We start from the raw sequence: 15,388 nt of genomic DNA on the forward strand, positions 1-15,388 counted from the left end.
GCCATGCCTCCGCGTTTTTGCTTTTTCTGTTCTGGTAGGGAGATTATATGACTGAAGCGCGCAGCGCGCTGCTTGCTTGAAATGGGACGTCCTCATGCCAACAAGCAAGGAAGGTGTTGAACTCGCTGAGGTCGGTCAAGGAGCAGACCATGTTTGCGTGACGAAAGGATAACGCAAGGGAGACGTATTACTGCGACTTCTGTGATAGGTACCACACTAGGAGGCTGGCACACTACCTAGACTACCCAAACTACCTTGCCAGCCCACAGACGCGCCCGAGATATAGAGCTTGGAAATGTCTAGGGCAGAAGACATAGCGTTGCTTCTTGAAGAGAACGGCATGGACACCTGATTTTCCAGCGACGTGAGTATATCAGCCGACTAGTGTACAGACCGGCGGAACTTCCACCCCATACATGAACTGGGTTGCATGACGGAAATCATTTGGATTCCTCATGAACCAGTTGCTTCTATTCGCAACTGCGGATCCGCTCCCAGAAGCGAGTCACAGTATAGGGATGGGCGCAGAGATAGGTGCAGAGACAAGTACGACGCGCACACAGCTTACTTCGTTAACTTCTTTTCTCAGTTGAATAGAGATTGGCCACACTCAGCCACATTATTAGTACTGTCGGGCCCACGTAAGTCACAATATAGTAGTAATTAACATAGCTAAGGGTCGCCGGTCGCTTCCGTCGCTGATAAGAGCCGACATACTCCCTCGTTATCGGATAGCCTCATCGCTAGCCAGCGAGGTGCTTCCCCGCCACGGAGCAGACCGATAGGCTGCATCTAATCTCACACCTCACCTCGCTGTCCCATGGTAAGCTCCGGGCGCGAATGGGACGTAAGCCGAATTCGCGAAGGACTGATCTCGATAACCATTGATACATAAGTGAGATCTGCGAAACCCCAAGCTCGACCTCTCAATAGATCATGCGTGGACTTTGAAACTACCTCAACGATATTTTCCCCCTCGATAACAGGCGCTGTTTGATTGATTTATATCCATATTCCCGATTAGAGTGAGCTTACATCTCCTATCGGCCTGTGACGATGGCGGAGACTACATACTCGGATCGCACCATCCCCAAGATTTCGCTCCACGACTTCGACAGTCGCATAGACGAGATCACCGCCCAATTGGTAGCAGCTGCGGAGGCAGATGGCTTCTTCGCAGTGATCAACCACGGGATCTCGGTGGACGAGATAGAGGCCCAGTTTGACGCCGCCGGGCGCTTCTTCTCTCTGCCGGACGAGGTCAAAGCTACGGTTCCTTTCTCGCACCGCAACACTGGCTGGGAGAAGGCCAAGCAGATCCGGCCCAGTACCGGCAAGGCCGACCAAAAGGAGTCGTACCAGATGCAGTTTGGCAAGATGATGGAGGGCATGTGGCTCTCAGAAGAGACACTGCCCGGTTTCCGCGAACAGAGTCTAGGGTTTATGCGCAAAGCCCAGGCCGTCTCTGAGAAGATGATGATCTGTTTTGCCAGAGGACTGGGCTTCCCTGACGATTATTTCGTTAAGGCGCATGATGTATCGAACCCAAATATCCAAACCGTGCTGAGGGCTCTGCACTACTTTGCCGTTGACCCTACGGTACCGACGCCGGAAGGATACTATCGGGCCGGTGCACACGCGGATTGGGATTTCCTGACGCTATTATTCCAGCGCCCTGGCCAGAGCGGCTTAGAGATCTGTCCCGGCCGGGAGGTTTTCACAGCATTCGGTCTGGGGGATACTTGGACCAAGGTCGAGCCTACTGCTGGTGAGATCGTCTGCAACATGTGTGGCTTCCAGTTCCCCCTTCCTACACCTTTGTAAAACTGACATGGAAACCAGCGGCGACCTTCTGATGTCCTGGAGCGATGACAGATTCAAGTCCACCTTCCATCGCGTCAAGACACCGACAGACCCAGCGGTTGACTACTATGGGCCGAGGTACAGCCTGGCGTATTTCAATCAGCCCAATACAGACTGCCAAATACAGGGCCCACTGAAGAAATACCCCATGGTGACGGGCTCCCAGTTCACCGAGGCCGCCATGAAGAGGAATTTCGCGGCTCTCGAGGCTAAGAAGGCGGCCAACAAGTTGGAAGAAATGAAGAGCGGATTGGTCCAGGCCGGACGCTGATCTACCAACATCGAAGATCCAGAACAGTATCTGACGTGCCCGATGTCTACCCGATTAGCGAACCGACGCATAATCTATCTGCTCGAAATGGGTTAAAGGGGGGAAGGGGGGAAAGTGCGAGAATTATGTAGTCTCCAAGACACGGCATGGGCATACCCCTACGTACAGGGACTCGGGGAGTGCCAATGATTGCGCAGGGCTCGTTCCGAGAAAACTCTAAATTGCGAAGCGCATAGTGTTTCCTATAGCCGAGATAATATAGTACGACTTACAGCAGTGCAGGTGCTGGGTGTGGACCCGCTTGCCAGAGTTCAGCTGCGCATTTACCAACCAAGATAAAACCAGCATGAGTTTCATGATGTCACGGGAAGCCATAGGTCAGTATATATCGCTTCTAGACCACGGCTCTGGAACTTGTCTGTCATGACTCGCCTTGCACAAGCGAAGGTGTGCAGTCCGGTTGCGATTGGCGTTTGTGGTAAGTTGTGCCGCGACAGTACAGACAGGCGTGTCAACCGCTACTGGCTGTCAGACTTGTCAGAATGCCTTGCGTGGCCGGGGTGTGACCGTGTCATGTAGATAGTTACAGATTAGGCCCATGTCACGGCTGCAACAGCGGTAGCGATGCAGGTAACAAGCAACCTTGGGAGCGAGAGCCGTCGCGGTCAGAGTACAGGCAAGACAGGGTCACAATCGTTATCCAGCTAATGAAGGGTTTAAAGCACCAGAAACTGAGATTGAGGCTCTTACAACCCGCCCATCCATGCCCTAATAGTAACGGCCTAACTCGAGCCTCTTTGAGCCTCTGCCCAGGTGCCGCTCGCACCTCAGCTTCTGCCTTTCAATTACCGGGAAAATGCCCCAACAGCGAGATCCGAAATAGAAAACCTCCCCGCTAGCACCGGTCTAGCGCTCAAACTCGCTCACAAGGTGTCCGAACTCTGCAAGCCAAGCCACTGCATAGAGGATGGCCGAGTCATGCAAGGGAAACAGGAAAAGCCAGATTGGGACACCTGGCCCGACGTCATTGTGTGGAGAAGCACTGCCCTCCTATCCCGTCAACCCCTTGCCTGGCCCGCCCATTGGAAACCTCGAATCCTCCCTCAATCTGTGCTGCGGCCCCATAGTTAGTCGATGAGCACTTAACTTGACAAACCAACGGCCTGGGGTTGGGACGTGGACTGGGACGCCGGGGATTGGACTGGAGTTGCATGTGTACCCCTTTGCCAAGCTTGTCTGCCCAGATCAGGCCTTCTCGACCGTGGGCAGTGGTGCGTCTGTTTGTTTTGGGCAACATACATCGTTGTCGTGCATGCGTATCTACCAACACAGGTCTACGACCTGCCGACAGACTTTGGATTGACATTCGTTTCTTCTCTCCTTCTCTCATTTAATTAAACCCCCCTTTTCCCCCTCCCCTTGTCTATCCACTATCCAACTTGCCGCTCGCGCCAGCAAAATTTATACTCCGGTAACTATAGTCTTGTGTAATGTCGTACAGCAAATCCAACGCATGGTGACATTGCCCAACGTAACCCGTCCCAACCGCACGCACACGAGAGAAGCCACGGCCGCCCGCCAAGATGGGATACCGCCAATGGCTTCCCGGCACCCTGCAGGCGCTCCTCCTGGCGGTCCTCCTCTCGACGCTGCCCGGCCGGACGCGCGCTCTCGAGAACGACTTCTCGGCCTACCCGTCGGGCTCGCAGGCATGTCTGACGACGTCGGCCGATGCGAGCGGCTGCACCGGCGACACGGGCCAGCAGCTCAATAGCTGCCTGTGCAAGAACGGCGGCAACTTCATATACGCGACGGCCGAGTGCGTGGCCAAATCCAGCGCCTCGGACCTCAAGACTGTCTACGCCATGCTCCAGAGCAACTGTGCCGGCACGGGCATCACTATTGCCGTCTCCGAGGAGGCCTTCCTGGCCCAGGCCGCTGCCGCCACGAGCACGACCACGAGCACGACCATGAGGACTACGACAACCGCGGCGCCCACTACCACGACCGGCACGACCGGCACCTCAACGACAGACTTCCGGACCGAGGCGGCCACCACGACGACTACCATGACTACTACAACATCCTCGTCGTCCGCGGCGGGCCCGACAAGTACGGGGACCGCCGACCCCCTATCGACGGGGGCCAAGATCGGCATCGGGGCCGGCATAGGGCTCGGCTCGGCAGCGGTGGTGCTGGCGGGCGTCTTCATCTGGGTGTACCACCGCCGGCGGCGCCAGGGCGGCGACCCCAAGGACCACCCGTACATGATGGCAGGCTCGCCGACGCCGGGGGCGTACTCGGCGACGTTCGCGCAGCAGCCGGGCCCGCCGCACCCGCCGGGCACGGGGATCCCGCTGGACCCGATGAGCGCCGGCGGCTACATGTCGCCGGGCGGCGTCAGCTCGCTCAGCGGCACCATGATGGCCGGCACCTACAAGCCCGAGGACGGCCACGTCCGGCCGCCGTCTTCGTTACACCACCGGCAGGGCAGCAGCAGTGCGGTGCCCCCGGGAGGCCAGCCCCTGCTGGCCGAGCTGGGCACGACGCCGCCCCATCAGCGCGCGCCCGTCGAGATCTACACGCCGGTGCCGGTCGAGCTACCGGCGGTGGCCTGGCACGGGCACAACGGGCACCACGCCGAGCTGGAGAGCCCGTCGACGTGGCAGAGTCTGCCGCCAGGACAATCGCCGTACTCGGCTCACGAGCGGACCCATTTCTAAGGGTCTGCAGGCGATTGCAATTACAAGAAAAGATAAAAAAAATGCAAAGGAAACAAAAAATTAACAGAACGCCCGGACCTGGACATTGGACCTTGCTACCGGCGACGCTGGGATTAACCCTAGCAGTAGGAAACAGGAGCCGATCCTGGGGTAGCCGAGCCGCCCGGTGATGGCTACAACGACCAATACGTATGTCTTAGACATTTAGGCGAAATATAATTGGCATAGCGCTCGCAAGAGACAGGATCGCCGACCTTGGCAGTATCCAGCTAGTCATCGGGGTGGAACAGTTGGAGGGTTGCGGCACGTGATGCTGCCAGAACCAGATACGACGACCCGTTCACTTGGTCATATAGAAAGGGGTCGCCTCGCGAGTGGGCCAGGAGGGTCACGAGAAGGGGTCATTAGAGCCTCACGCATATCATGTACATATAGAAAGATACCGGCGATGATACCAAGGGATGATTAGGCGTTATGGACTATTTTCGGAGCGCATTCAGGCATCTCTATGATAGTTTTGTATATAAATACAGCAATGGCCCCTAAATCATGGATCTAGCCCAGATTGTTTAACTTTTTCCCACCCAAGTCGCCGCCCGCGTGTCGAGCGGCTCAATGCAGTAAGACTGGCTTTTTTTTACGGGCGGGTGCGTTTAGGACGCCCTTTGGCCCTCCTTCTGGCCTTCTTCGGCTTGTGAGGAGCAGGTGTGTCCGAAGTCACGGGCTGCAGATCCTACTCGGCGGTCTTGGACTTCTTGGCGCTGGCACCGCTCTTGACGCGCTTTGCAACAGGGCGGTTGATGTGGCCCTGGGGGATCCAGCTCTCATCGTAATCGGCACCGGTGGCAGCACCCTCGCCACCAGAGAGGGGCTCCTTCTCGATGACCTTGGCCTTCTTCGGGGCCTTGGCCTTCTTGGTCTGGGGGAAGAAGGCCTCGATGTAGGTCTTGTAGACAAAGTAAGAGGTACCAGCAAAAGCAGCGCCCAGAACAAGGTAGAGGAAGATGCTGAGGGCGGGTGTCAGTCACAATCATAGGAAATGCAATGGCTTCATAAAACAGTGAGCTTACATCTGAGGGTCAAAGATGCTAGTAGGAGCCTCGACAATGGCAACGGTCTGGTCGGCGACCTGCACCTGGAAGATGTTGCCGGAGGAGGTGGTGACAACACCGCCCAGCTGGAGACGGAGATCCTGGGGGTTCATGTCGAGGACGAAGGAGTAAGGGAGCGACTGCTTCTCGCCGGCGGGGATGATGGCGTCATAGCGAACAGTGCTCAGGTTGCGAACAATGCCGGCCGAGGGGTGCACATCCTCAGGCAGAGGCTTGAGGGAGTACAAGGAGCCACCAACGAAGGCGAACTGAATGGGCTCGTCCTCGTGGTTCTCGATGTCGATGACGGCCTTGGTCGGGCGGCCGTTGACCAGCTTGACGCCAAAGATGTCGGCCTCGGGGAAGGTGGCAGAGATGTCGGCCTTGAGGTCGACGGCGGGAGGGCTGCCGGCATCGTCGTCAAGGGGCTAATGGTCACATGATGATGTCAGCGTCTGTTGCGTACCGCACACAAGCTCGGCGCAGCTCTGGCCGGACGGGGACGACGGGACGGGGACGGTGGCACTTACAGACTCTCCCTGAGCAAAGACAGAGGCGACGCGGAGCGCCAGGGCGACGAGGACCGAGTACTGGAAGGCGACCATTGTGGATGGGGGGGACCGGGTGGGCAGGCGATGGGAGGAGAGTGACAAGGAGGAGATGGGAGCAAAGTCACGACAGGTGAATGCGACTTGGGATGCGGAGAGTTGAGCTCGCCCAAAAAGTTCCAGTGCAATTGTGTGAACGTGGCCATTGATTGACCCCTGGGGAGAGGGAGAGGTCTGGCCAATAATGCGGCGTCTGGCCCCGAGCAAAAAAATGGGTCGATCCAGGTGGCTGGCCGGGCGGCGACCGGGGGCCACGACCTTCTAGATTTCCAGGGTCTTCTGTGTCTTCTGTGTCTACTGTCTGTTGACTTAGGCTTACGTTAGGTCTTGGGTATGTGTTATCCATGCTTGTCTGTCTCACTTTCCAATGGGCCTTGTCTGGTTGCATTCAGTTCATTCTGCCGATACCTGTGCGTGGCTCATGGGGGCATCGTCAAGATCGTTCACCCTCTTCGTCTGCAGCTTGCCTGGGGTGCTAGCCACCTCGGCAGAACCCGAAGCTCGCATTTATGGAGGCATCGTAACTAGAGCCGGGGGAGTTGTGATATCGTGACAAGAGACATTACATAACACCGTACAACCAACCGTCCAGCTCCCCTCATCAGAGCGGCCGCGCCGGCGTAAGGAACCCGGTACAGTCGCCAAACCCAACCCCACCGCCGCAGTTTGCTGTCATTCTGATCCCATCTCCATCCTGGAGATATGTGCTCTTTGCCCCGTCGGCGAGGGTGATCTCGACCCTGCCGCCCTTGGTCAGCTCCAAGAGGCAGCCGTGCTCATCGTCACCAACCCCAGAGACCGTGCCTGTGGCCAGTATATCTCCCGTATTCAAGTTGCAGCCATTGATGGTCTTCTGCACCACGAGATCTCTGAATGTCCAGTACATCCAGGACACGTTTGCCGTGCAGATCTTGGTTGACTTCCCGTCCCTGATGATCTCTGCCTCGAGCTTGATGTCGTAGCTCGGGTTCTCTTTCTTCTCGTGTAGGAACACCGAAACGGGATATTCCTTGGCCGGAGCTTTCGTAGCAAATGGCTCCAAAGCGTCCAGAGTCACCACCCAGGGAGATATCGAAGTTGCGAAGCTCTTTCCGTTCATGGGGCCGAGAGGAACCATCTCAAGGCCTTGGATATCTCGGGCTGTTGAAACGAAGTCAGTGACGGAGCAGGTGGAAATAGATCATTAGTCCCACTTACCACTCCAGTCGTTCAGTAAGACTAGACCGAATATGTGGTCATCGGCGTCCTCCAGCTTCACGCTGTCGCCCATTTTCGTCGGCTTTCCAATGATGGCAGCAAACTCCAGCTCATAATCCATGGCCCTGCTCGCACCATATTCGATGGTTTCACCGGCGCGATAGACGCCGTTGGGTCTCTGCACCGGCGTGCCAGACACCACCACAGTCGATGAAGTGCCCGCATAGCCAACTGGATAGTGCAGAAAGCCAGGGGGGAGATTGCGTTTGCCAAAGACAGCCTCTCCCGCGTTCAGCACGTGCTCCTTGGAGCAGGAGAAGTCTGTGAAGCCGGCCACGGCGATGGGCAGGTGGAGCACGACATCCTCCAGTTTGAATCCGTGCTTCTCAACCACCGACGAGTCCGAGAGGGCCGATCGCAGCTTTTCCCTGATCTGTTGCAGCTCGGATTTGCTGAGGGCAGCTAGGCTGTTGAGCGTAGGCTACGTAGTCCGTATTAGAAAGCTTCTTCTTCAGACACCTGTGAGGCCAAGCAAACCTGAGAAAACGCTGCGGCGGCCTGGTCCGACACATCCAGCGTGAGATCGGCCAGAAATACTACTTTGTCTTCAAGCCGAGTGACCACTGCGCTCTCCCGGTGGGCACCAGTCGTCGTGCTTGCGATGCCATACGGCAGATTAGCGATAGAGAAGTGATCCGAGTATGACATATTTTGTTTTACTTGTCTTCACGATGGATTGACTTCCCTTCGCTGCATGTATGTCGTGGATCATATTTCCAACTGTCCTCTCTATGTCAAAACCCCAACTATACAGCATCTATTCACTGCGTTCGGGGGTCGGGGTCTGCTGTGCCGGGGTGCCCCGCCCCCGCTGATCCGGTACTTATAGCCGGCTCGACCCCAACCCTCCCCCAGGGTTGCAATCTCGGGGGTCAGTTATCGCGTCGGTTGGGATTCCGAAGTCTCGACCAATATGGGCTTGAGAGCGCCCCGGAGCTGAATGGCGCAAATTCCCAGGTATCCATCAAGAGCCTGACACTGGCGGCGTACTTATGTCCTCGTAATCATGAATGGTACAAGTTCACCAGCGCAGAAAAGCTGTGCAATGTCTATGTTTCGCGATACTACCTGTCTACGCTTGATATAATAGGTTCAGTGAGAAGGAGGAGAACTTCCTGGTGATTTGTACGCATCGATCTAGTGCTCGATCGCCTATGGTGGTGATACGAGCTGTCATCCCAAATGTACACACTGACGCCGCGTCCCTGGGCTTTGAAACACTCACCAGAAAAGTCCGCTGAGTGTTGGTACCAGTATTACGAGGCCATCAGCATAGCAAGAACGTGCACTTTTAGTCGGAGAGTTACTTCAAAATGCAGTATTTTTTTCAATTGTATGATCTAACGCTACCACCAAGATATGTCCGTCTTGTCTTGTCCATTCTCTGGTACTTTATTTGGGAGGGATGACGGGGAGGGTAACGTAGTTCTCCAGACCTTCACCGAAGTGAATGTGGTTCTGGCCGGCAAACTTGGCGGTTGTCCTGCATCAGATTAGTCTCAGTCTCACAGATTGCGTTAAGGAATAATGGCTTACCTGTCTGTCTCGGAGACGTGCTGGAAGATACCAGAGCCCTGGGTATCGCCACTGGCGACCTCAAACACCAGCTTGCCGCCCTTCTCAACGACCACGTTCGACGGCCAGACCTCGATATCCACGCCGTAGACCTCGCCAGCCTTGACCGGCAGCACATCGGTTGAGAAATACTCGCGGTGCGGCAGGTAAGGTCGGTTCTTCGGGTGATCCGTGTGCACCTTTCGGAAGCTTGCTCGCAGCCATCCCTTGGTAAGTGGCACTGGGTCACCTGCTGTACCAGTGTAGTGGATTTCCTTGCCGTTGGGGCCCAGGTGCCTGAGAGTCACGAAGAGATCGATGTCCTTCTCGCCGGCTGCCTCCTCGGGAGTCAACGAGACGTTGAGGTGGGCAGTGATGTGGCCAGTTATCTCAGTCTCCTGCTCAAAAGCCGGCGTGGTGAACTGAACGAGCTCGGGCTTCTCCAAAGTTCCCAAAGCCTTGTATGAAATAACCTTTGAAGCTGTGGCAGAGGGCTTGTCCTTAACGAGGGTCTGGTCGGGGGTCAGGTAGAAGTTGGTGTACTGAGTTCTGGGGATCGGCCAGGCCTCCTCGTCTCTCTTGGGGTATGCCTTCTCCTTTTCAGCGTCGTTGAAGCCGACGTCTCCCTTTCGGAGAGTGACGGTGACTGGCGCAACCTTTCCAGGCTGGCTCCAGCCAACTCGGTCATCTCCCTTCAAGAAGGCATCCAAGAAACTCTTTTGGACCTCAACCTCCTCCTTGTAGTAAAATGGCAGGTCGTGACGACCAGTGATGAATCGCAGGTACTTGAACTTGGAACCAGCGTGGTTGTAGCCCTCCACATTTCCACGTAAGTGTAGCAGGATACCACCCCAGTTGGCAACACTGAGGAGAGGCACCTCGATGTCCTCGAGGTTGAACTCCTTGCTGGCATAGTAATCATCGTCTCTGAACTTGTATTTCGCGTTGTCAATAGTCTGGTCCTGACGGTTCTTGGCCAGAACATCTTCTGGCAGGTCACCCTCGATCGTATCCTCCTGTCCTCGTGCACCAGGGCCATCAGGGGGGAAGGTCAACTTGGACCTTCCAGGCTTTCCATACTGGTTTACAAGGACTTGGCGGTTCCACCAGAATCCGATAAATTTGTTTGACAGAATACCGCCATGCTGGCAGCGGTCCCGGTAGTAGTCGGACATGCCCTCCCTTTTCATGATTGATTAGCAACAATTCCGATCAACGCCGGTGTGAATACCAGAAACGTACCAAGGGATAATGGCGGCCAAGCCCTTGGGCCGTCTGGCGGCCACTCGCCATTGGGTGCCTGCATAGTACGAGATTCCCAACAAGCCAACCTTTCCGGAGCTCCATGGCTGCTCCGCCGCCCATTCAACAACGTCGAAGAAGCACTCGCTGGTGCCCTTGCTCATGGTATCCAAGAACCCAGGGCTCTGGCCAAGGCCGCGCTCGTCTGCACGGACAACGGCATAGCCCTGCCGCGTCCAGTACACCGGGTCAGGCGTCTCCCATGCGCTGTATTTGGAGCGGTGCTCAGGGTTGACCTCGTTAAAGGAGCCATTGTAAAACGTCTCGTAGGGGATATCCTTGCCATACGGCCCGTACGTGACCAGCACAGGAAACTTGTCGCCAGAGTTGGCCGAGAGCGGCAGGTAAACGTTGGCACGGATGGGGAGAGACGAGGCCTTCAGCGGGATCGACACATTCTTGTGGAAGATGAGCGAGTTTTCCTTGTCCTCAACAACGGACAAGATGTCGCGGATCTGGGGGGTCTGCACTTCCATTTTGGCGGCTGGGGGAAGCGTGTGTAAGTGGGTTATCGCGACGCTTCGTACTACGTGATCCCTCGAATTGCGAGTACTTCTCAAGGCGCAAGGAAGGAAAGTCAAGAGTCTGGATACATATGAGGGCAAGAAAAGGAACGCTCGTGACATGGATCTCCTCACTATTGTCTCAGATGCGTTGCTCATAGTCTGTACGGATCTCGCAACTCCCCTCATCGAGGCTTCCGGATGGCAAGTGGGGGAGGGGCTCCTAATTGCCGGTCAGGGTCCTCGGCGCTGTCGGCGCGCTGGTCGGACTTACAGCTGCAAGCGAAGCGAAGCCATGGTTCACCATGGTTCACCATGGGTTTCTTCCAAATTAGCGTCTTAGGTCATCAATGCGCCTTTGCCACAGGAGGCTGGAGGGTTTGGTCGTCGCAGTTGTTTACTTAACTACATAGATACGCAGCCTCTTTATTTAGAGTTGCGCGATCAGAAAGTAAGTATGTACCTGTAGATAGGGCTGGCTGTGCTTGAAGAGTGTCGCCGAATGCTCACATAAGCTTCAAATGCGAATTGCAATCGTGTGAAGTTGTTGATTGACGTCAAATATAATGAAAACAGTTGCGACTCGATGCGCCCTACATATACAAATATGTACCAGAATGATGCTCGCTCGCTTTGGCACAGCGCCTCCCGTAAGATGTTTGCAAAGCAGCAACCTTAGAACTCTCCTCCAACTTTCCACCTCCAGACTGTGTTGGTGACCTTGCCGGCCGTTGACCTCCATAGCCAATTAGCCGTCTAACGAGTCCACAAAGTTAGCCACCTGCCCGTTCTACCGCTGCCGCTCACCATAGAATTGAATCACTTACACCAGTGAGCCAGACGCCGTTGAGCATCAGAAAAACAAAGCCCGTCTCAACGCCATTCGAGCCGTAAGGTCGCTGTGCGAAGTCTAGCTGAGTGTTGACGGGTCGATAGTTGGGCACGCCGCGATGCGCGTTGTCCCAGCCGACGGGGTTGTCGACGGGCGGAGGTTGGTGGTCTGTCAATGGCACCCAGACATGTCGCGGCGGCAGGTCTTGCTCGCCTGTGAGGTGGATCTCGTAGTCCTGGAGCGTTTCGCTGATGGTTGAGGTCACCGGGTTGTCTGTCGTGGTTACCGACATCTTCAAAGACTAAGCGTGCGGAATGTCGCCTGAGTTCAGAGGAGGATTGGGGAGGAGGAGAGTGTGCGATGGCTGGCGACTTTGGGCGTCGAGGTCGAAGGCCGAGAATGTGCAGTTACAAGCAGAGCAAGGCAAGCCGGCGAGCTTCCTTGGCCAGATGGTGGCATTACTATGCCCATGCCGGATTGGGCGGACTGACGGGCACCGGAGGAGTGAGACCTGCCGCGAACCAGAGTCGACTGATCACTGATCATCCCCGACGATACCCTCGGATTGGGCCCGTGGCAAGGATCCCGCGGGTCCAGTTCTGTACCATAGCAGCCCCAGGCCCCCTGGCGCACGTTGACTCCACACCCCACTTGCCGAAGCGCATATCCCAGCTTAAGCTTCTCGTGTTTGAACTTTGGGGTAACCGGCAATATTTTGGAGTGGGTTTTCCGAGATAGCTTTCCCAAGGTGTTTCCAACGTTTGCTGGGCAAGAACGAGTTATTGTAACTACTGTAGACTCTTCAGCTGCGGGACAACTGTCTGTATTGTTTTTGCCTCTCTCTGTGTTGCCAATCGACACTGCAGACTCACCCGACGACTTACAACCGACGAGCTGGTATAGCCCAATCACTAGCCAAGATGGCCGCTCAAGACATCGCCATCGAGAGACTGCAGATGGCAGTGGTTGATGGCCGAACGGACAACATTCGGTATCGCCAGAACCAGCTCCAGAGCCTCCATGCAGCTCTGCGCAACGATGCTGGCACCATCGCCAGTGCGCTCGCCGCCGATTCACAAGCTTCTTCCGCAGAGGTCGAGGCGGAATACTACTTGGCCATGAACTCTGTCCAGCACTTCTATGACTCCCTAGTTTTCAAGGACGAGCACGAGAAGGAATACCAAGTCACCCACGGAAAGGACAACGCAACGCGCAGGCTCGGCGTCGGCCTGGTCGTCATTCGCCCGACAAGCCACACCAGATTCTACTCCATTGTCACTCCCTTAGCTGCTGCTATAAGTGCCGGTAACTGCGTGGTGTTAGAGGTGAGCCGAGCTTGAAATACACTTCGCAGACCGAGACACTAATGCATGCGAATAGCTCGCAGACACTCTGTTGCAAGTAGATGCAGTGTTGCGCAAGATCCTCCCGGCCACATTGGACCTCAACACGTTCTACTTGAGCAAGACAATCAACGACTCGTCTATACTCGACGCGGCGTTGCTTGTAGACCAGACCAGCGGTGCATCTTCAACTAGTCTCACGAACCAGCTCCTCTCCTCATCTGCAACCCGCACAGTTGCCGTGGTAGACCGCACCGCAGACATCCAGCTAGCGGCAAAGGCCATCACGAACGCGAGGTTCAGCTTCGGCGGTACATCGCCCTATGCCCCCGACTTGGTCTTGGTGAACGAGTTCGTCAAACAAGAGTTTTTCGAGGCGTGCTCGAAGTATGCAACCCTGGCTTTCGCCAAGGAGGCCAGCGTGAAGAGGGTCAGCGGCAACTTGAACGAGGCGACTCGCAAGGCTGTCAAGGAGGCAGAGGACAAGAAGCAGGTGTCGAGCTTTGGCTCGAACGACTTCAAGCTGGTTGATGTGCTGGATAGGTAAGAGGAAGGGACGCAATCACTTTCGATGCACAAACTAACACCTTTTTCTACCTCAAAGGTCATCATCTCTCACGAAGCGGAAGATCAGCGGCCGATACCTCCCCATTGCCAGTGTCTCGGGTCTGGTCGATGCCATCTTCACCGAACAGTTCGAGTAAGTCTAGCATGTTCAGTCGCATACGCGGCCCCCTTTCTCCCCTCACCATGCTAATGCGCTATAGGAACCCGCTGTTGGCCGGCTACTTCTTCGCTGATCCGGCGGCCGCTAAATACCTAGCCCAGCACCTGCCCTGCCACGTGTCGAGCATCAACCAGATTCCCGTCCAGCTGCTCGTCGGCCCAGCTGCGCCAATTGCGCACGACGCCGACTTTTATTACCGCTACAGCAAGGACATGTTCTCTGCGGCGAGACCGCAGTTCATCGAGCCCCTGCCCGAGACGTTTGCCAAGGTCGAGGAGCTGCTGTCCGGCTCGAAGAAGACGTCTACCTCTGCCGTCCGCGCCTTGGCAGTCAAGCCACTCAAGCCAACTGGGCAGCCCGGGAACGCCCAGCTCGGTTTCTTCGAAGCTGGATTCCTCACCATGGCCGGCATCACCTTCTTTGGCGTGCTCCCAGTCCTCGGTTACAGCTCTTGGATCGCTGCAAGGAAAGGGCTGGAATTGGCTATGCGATGGAGACATTGACAACTCTAAGAGTGTTTCATTTGTTACTAGAAAGCGCTGCGAGCATGTATACTACGTGTGTTACGTGGGTGAAGACTGTCTAATCGAGCAATTCCACATCTGCACTCCAGATTCACATTCCAGAGCCACATGACTAGTGCGATATGCCCATGTGACCTTGAAACTGAACTAACTCATTCACACACTAGATGCGCAAGGTCTGGAGCCCATCATCGTCGCGTTCCTGAAGCTCTTAGTTGCGTGGTATCGTCGAAGCACTAATTTCGTATCTGGAGATCTGGATGCCCAAATCTCTGGATACGGAAAACTCAAAATGCGACTCTGTGTGGTTGTGAGATTATCCGTTGCGATAGAGTTCACTGCATTATCGCAATCTTCAAAGAGACTTTCCGGCCCATCCGGGACATTGCTTACCCGCCAGTGGACAATCAGTCGCAGAGCGCCCGGGAAATCCGCCCAGACACAACATGGTTTGATGACCCAGACCAGACCATAGTCAGCCCAGAGCCCACCAGGGGTGGGTGCGGGCGCCATGTAAATGCCGGTGCCAGGTCGGGCGGCGCGGGGACCGGCACGGCAGTGGGGGAGCGGCAAACAAGCCGGGCGCCCACCTCGACCCGAGGGCATGTGTGACCCATACCAAGTGGAACTGGGGCAACACGATGGCGACTGGGGTAGCTCGACCTCACTCTTGTAGTAAAGCATCCAATCTACCAACTCGGGCGCGGACGATACGGCACCAAATTTTGCTATCTGTCGACTTGCGGTCAAGTACCTGGGTCTCTCTGTATAGTCTTCCCACAGCTTCATT

General features: G+C 55.8%; 7 protein-coding genes across 7 annotated transcripts; 3 read left to right on the plus strand and 4 right to left on the minus strand.

Annotated features, from left to right (window-relative positions):
- Nucleotides 1-1,056: 1,056 nt before the first annotated feature.
- On the plus strand, nt 1,057-2,134 carry JN550_008862 (uncharacterized protein; the record flags this gene model as incomplete). Its single annotated transcript, XM_049320870.1, has 2 exons — nt 1,057-1,787; nt 1,843-2,134. The coding sequence occupies 2 exons, from the start codon at nt 1,057-1,059 to the stop codon at nt 2,132-2,134; spliced, it is 1,023 nt and encodes a 340-aa protein (XP_049169248.1).
- Nucleotides 2,135-3,717: 1,583 nt separating this feature from the next.
- JN550_008863 (uncharacterized protein) lies at nt 3,718-4,857 on the plus strand (the record flags this gene model as incomplete). The annotated part of the gene is made up of 1 exon (XM_049320871.1): nt 3,718-4,857. The coding sequence occupies one exon, from the start codon at nt 3,718-3,720 to the stop codon at nt 4,855-4,857; it is 1,140 nt and encodes a 379-aa protein (XP_049169249.1).
- Nucleotides 4,858-5,590: 733 nt separating this feature from the next.
- On the minus strand, nt 5,591-6,553 carry JN550_008864 (uncharacterized protein; the record flags this gene model as incomplete). Its single annotated transcript, XM_049320872.1, has 3 exons — nt 5,591-5,864; nt 5,928-6,376; nt 6,479-6,553. 3 exons carry the CDS (start codon nt 6,551-6,553, stop codon nt 5,591-5,593), a joined length of 798 nt encoding a protein of 265 aa, XP_049169250.1.
- A 604-nt stretch (nt 6,554-7,157) lies between these two features.
- Nucleotides 7,158-8,461, minus strand: JN550_008865 (uncharacterized protein; the record flags this gene model as incomplete). Its single annotated transcript, XM_049320874.1, has 3 exons — nt 7,158-7,696; nt 7,754-8,234; nt 8,291-8,461. 3 exons carry the CDS (start codon nt 8,459-8,461, stop codon nt 7,158-7,160), a joined length of 1,191 nt encoding a protein of 396 aa, XP_049169251.1.
- A 744-nt stretch (nt 8,462-9,205) lies between these two features.
- Nucleotides 9,206-11,145, minus strand: JN550_008866 (uncharacterized protein; the record flags this gene model as incomplete). The annotated part of the gene is made up of 3 exons (XM_049320875.1): nt 9,206-9,296; nt 9,350-10,549; nt 10,610-11,145. The coding sequence occupies 3 exons, from the start codon at nt 11,143-11,145 to the stop codon at nt 9,206-9,208; spliced, it is 1,827 nt and encodes a 608-aa protein (XP_049169252.1).
- A 702-nt stretch (nt 11,146-11,847) lies between these two features.
- On the minus strand, nt 11,848-12,296 carry JN550_008867 (uncharacterized protein; the record flags this gene model as incomplete). Its single annotated transcript, XM_049320876.1, has 2 exons — nt 11,848-11,928; nt 12,000-12,296. The coding sequence occupies 2 exons, from the start codon at nt 12,294-12,296 to the stop codon at nt 11,848-11,850; spliced, it is 378 nt and encodes a 125-aa protein (XP_049169253.1).
- Nucleotides 12,297-12,924: 628 nt separating this feature from the next.
- JN550_008868 (uncharacterized protein) lies at nt 12,925-14,577 on the plus strand (the record flags this gene model as incomplete). Its single annotated transcript, XM_049320877.1, has 4 exons — nt 12,925-13,329; nt 13,385-13,890; nt 13,952-14,047; nt 14,115-14,577. The coding sequence occupies 4 exons, from the start codon at nt 12,925-12,927 to the stop codon at nt 14,575-14,577; spliced, it is 1,470 nt and encodes a 489-aa protein (XP_049169254.1).
- Between the last annotated feature and the right edge of the window lie 811 nt (nt 14,578-15,388).

The sequence above is a fragment of the Neoarthrinium moseri genome (genome assembly GCF_022829205.1).
Source record: "Neoarthrinium moseri strain CBS 164.80 chromosome Unknown scaffold38_Wmoseri_CBS_16480, whole genome shotgun sequence".
NCBI classification, from domain to species: Eukaryota; Fungi; Ascomycota; class Sordariomycetes; order Amphisphaeriales; family Apiosporaceae; genus Neoarthrinium; species Neoarthrinium moseri.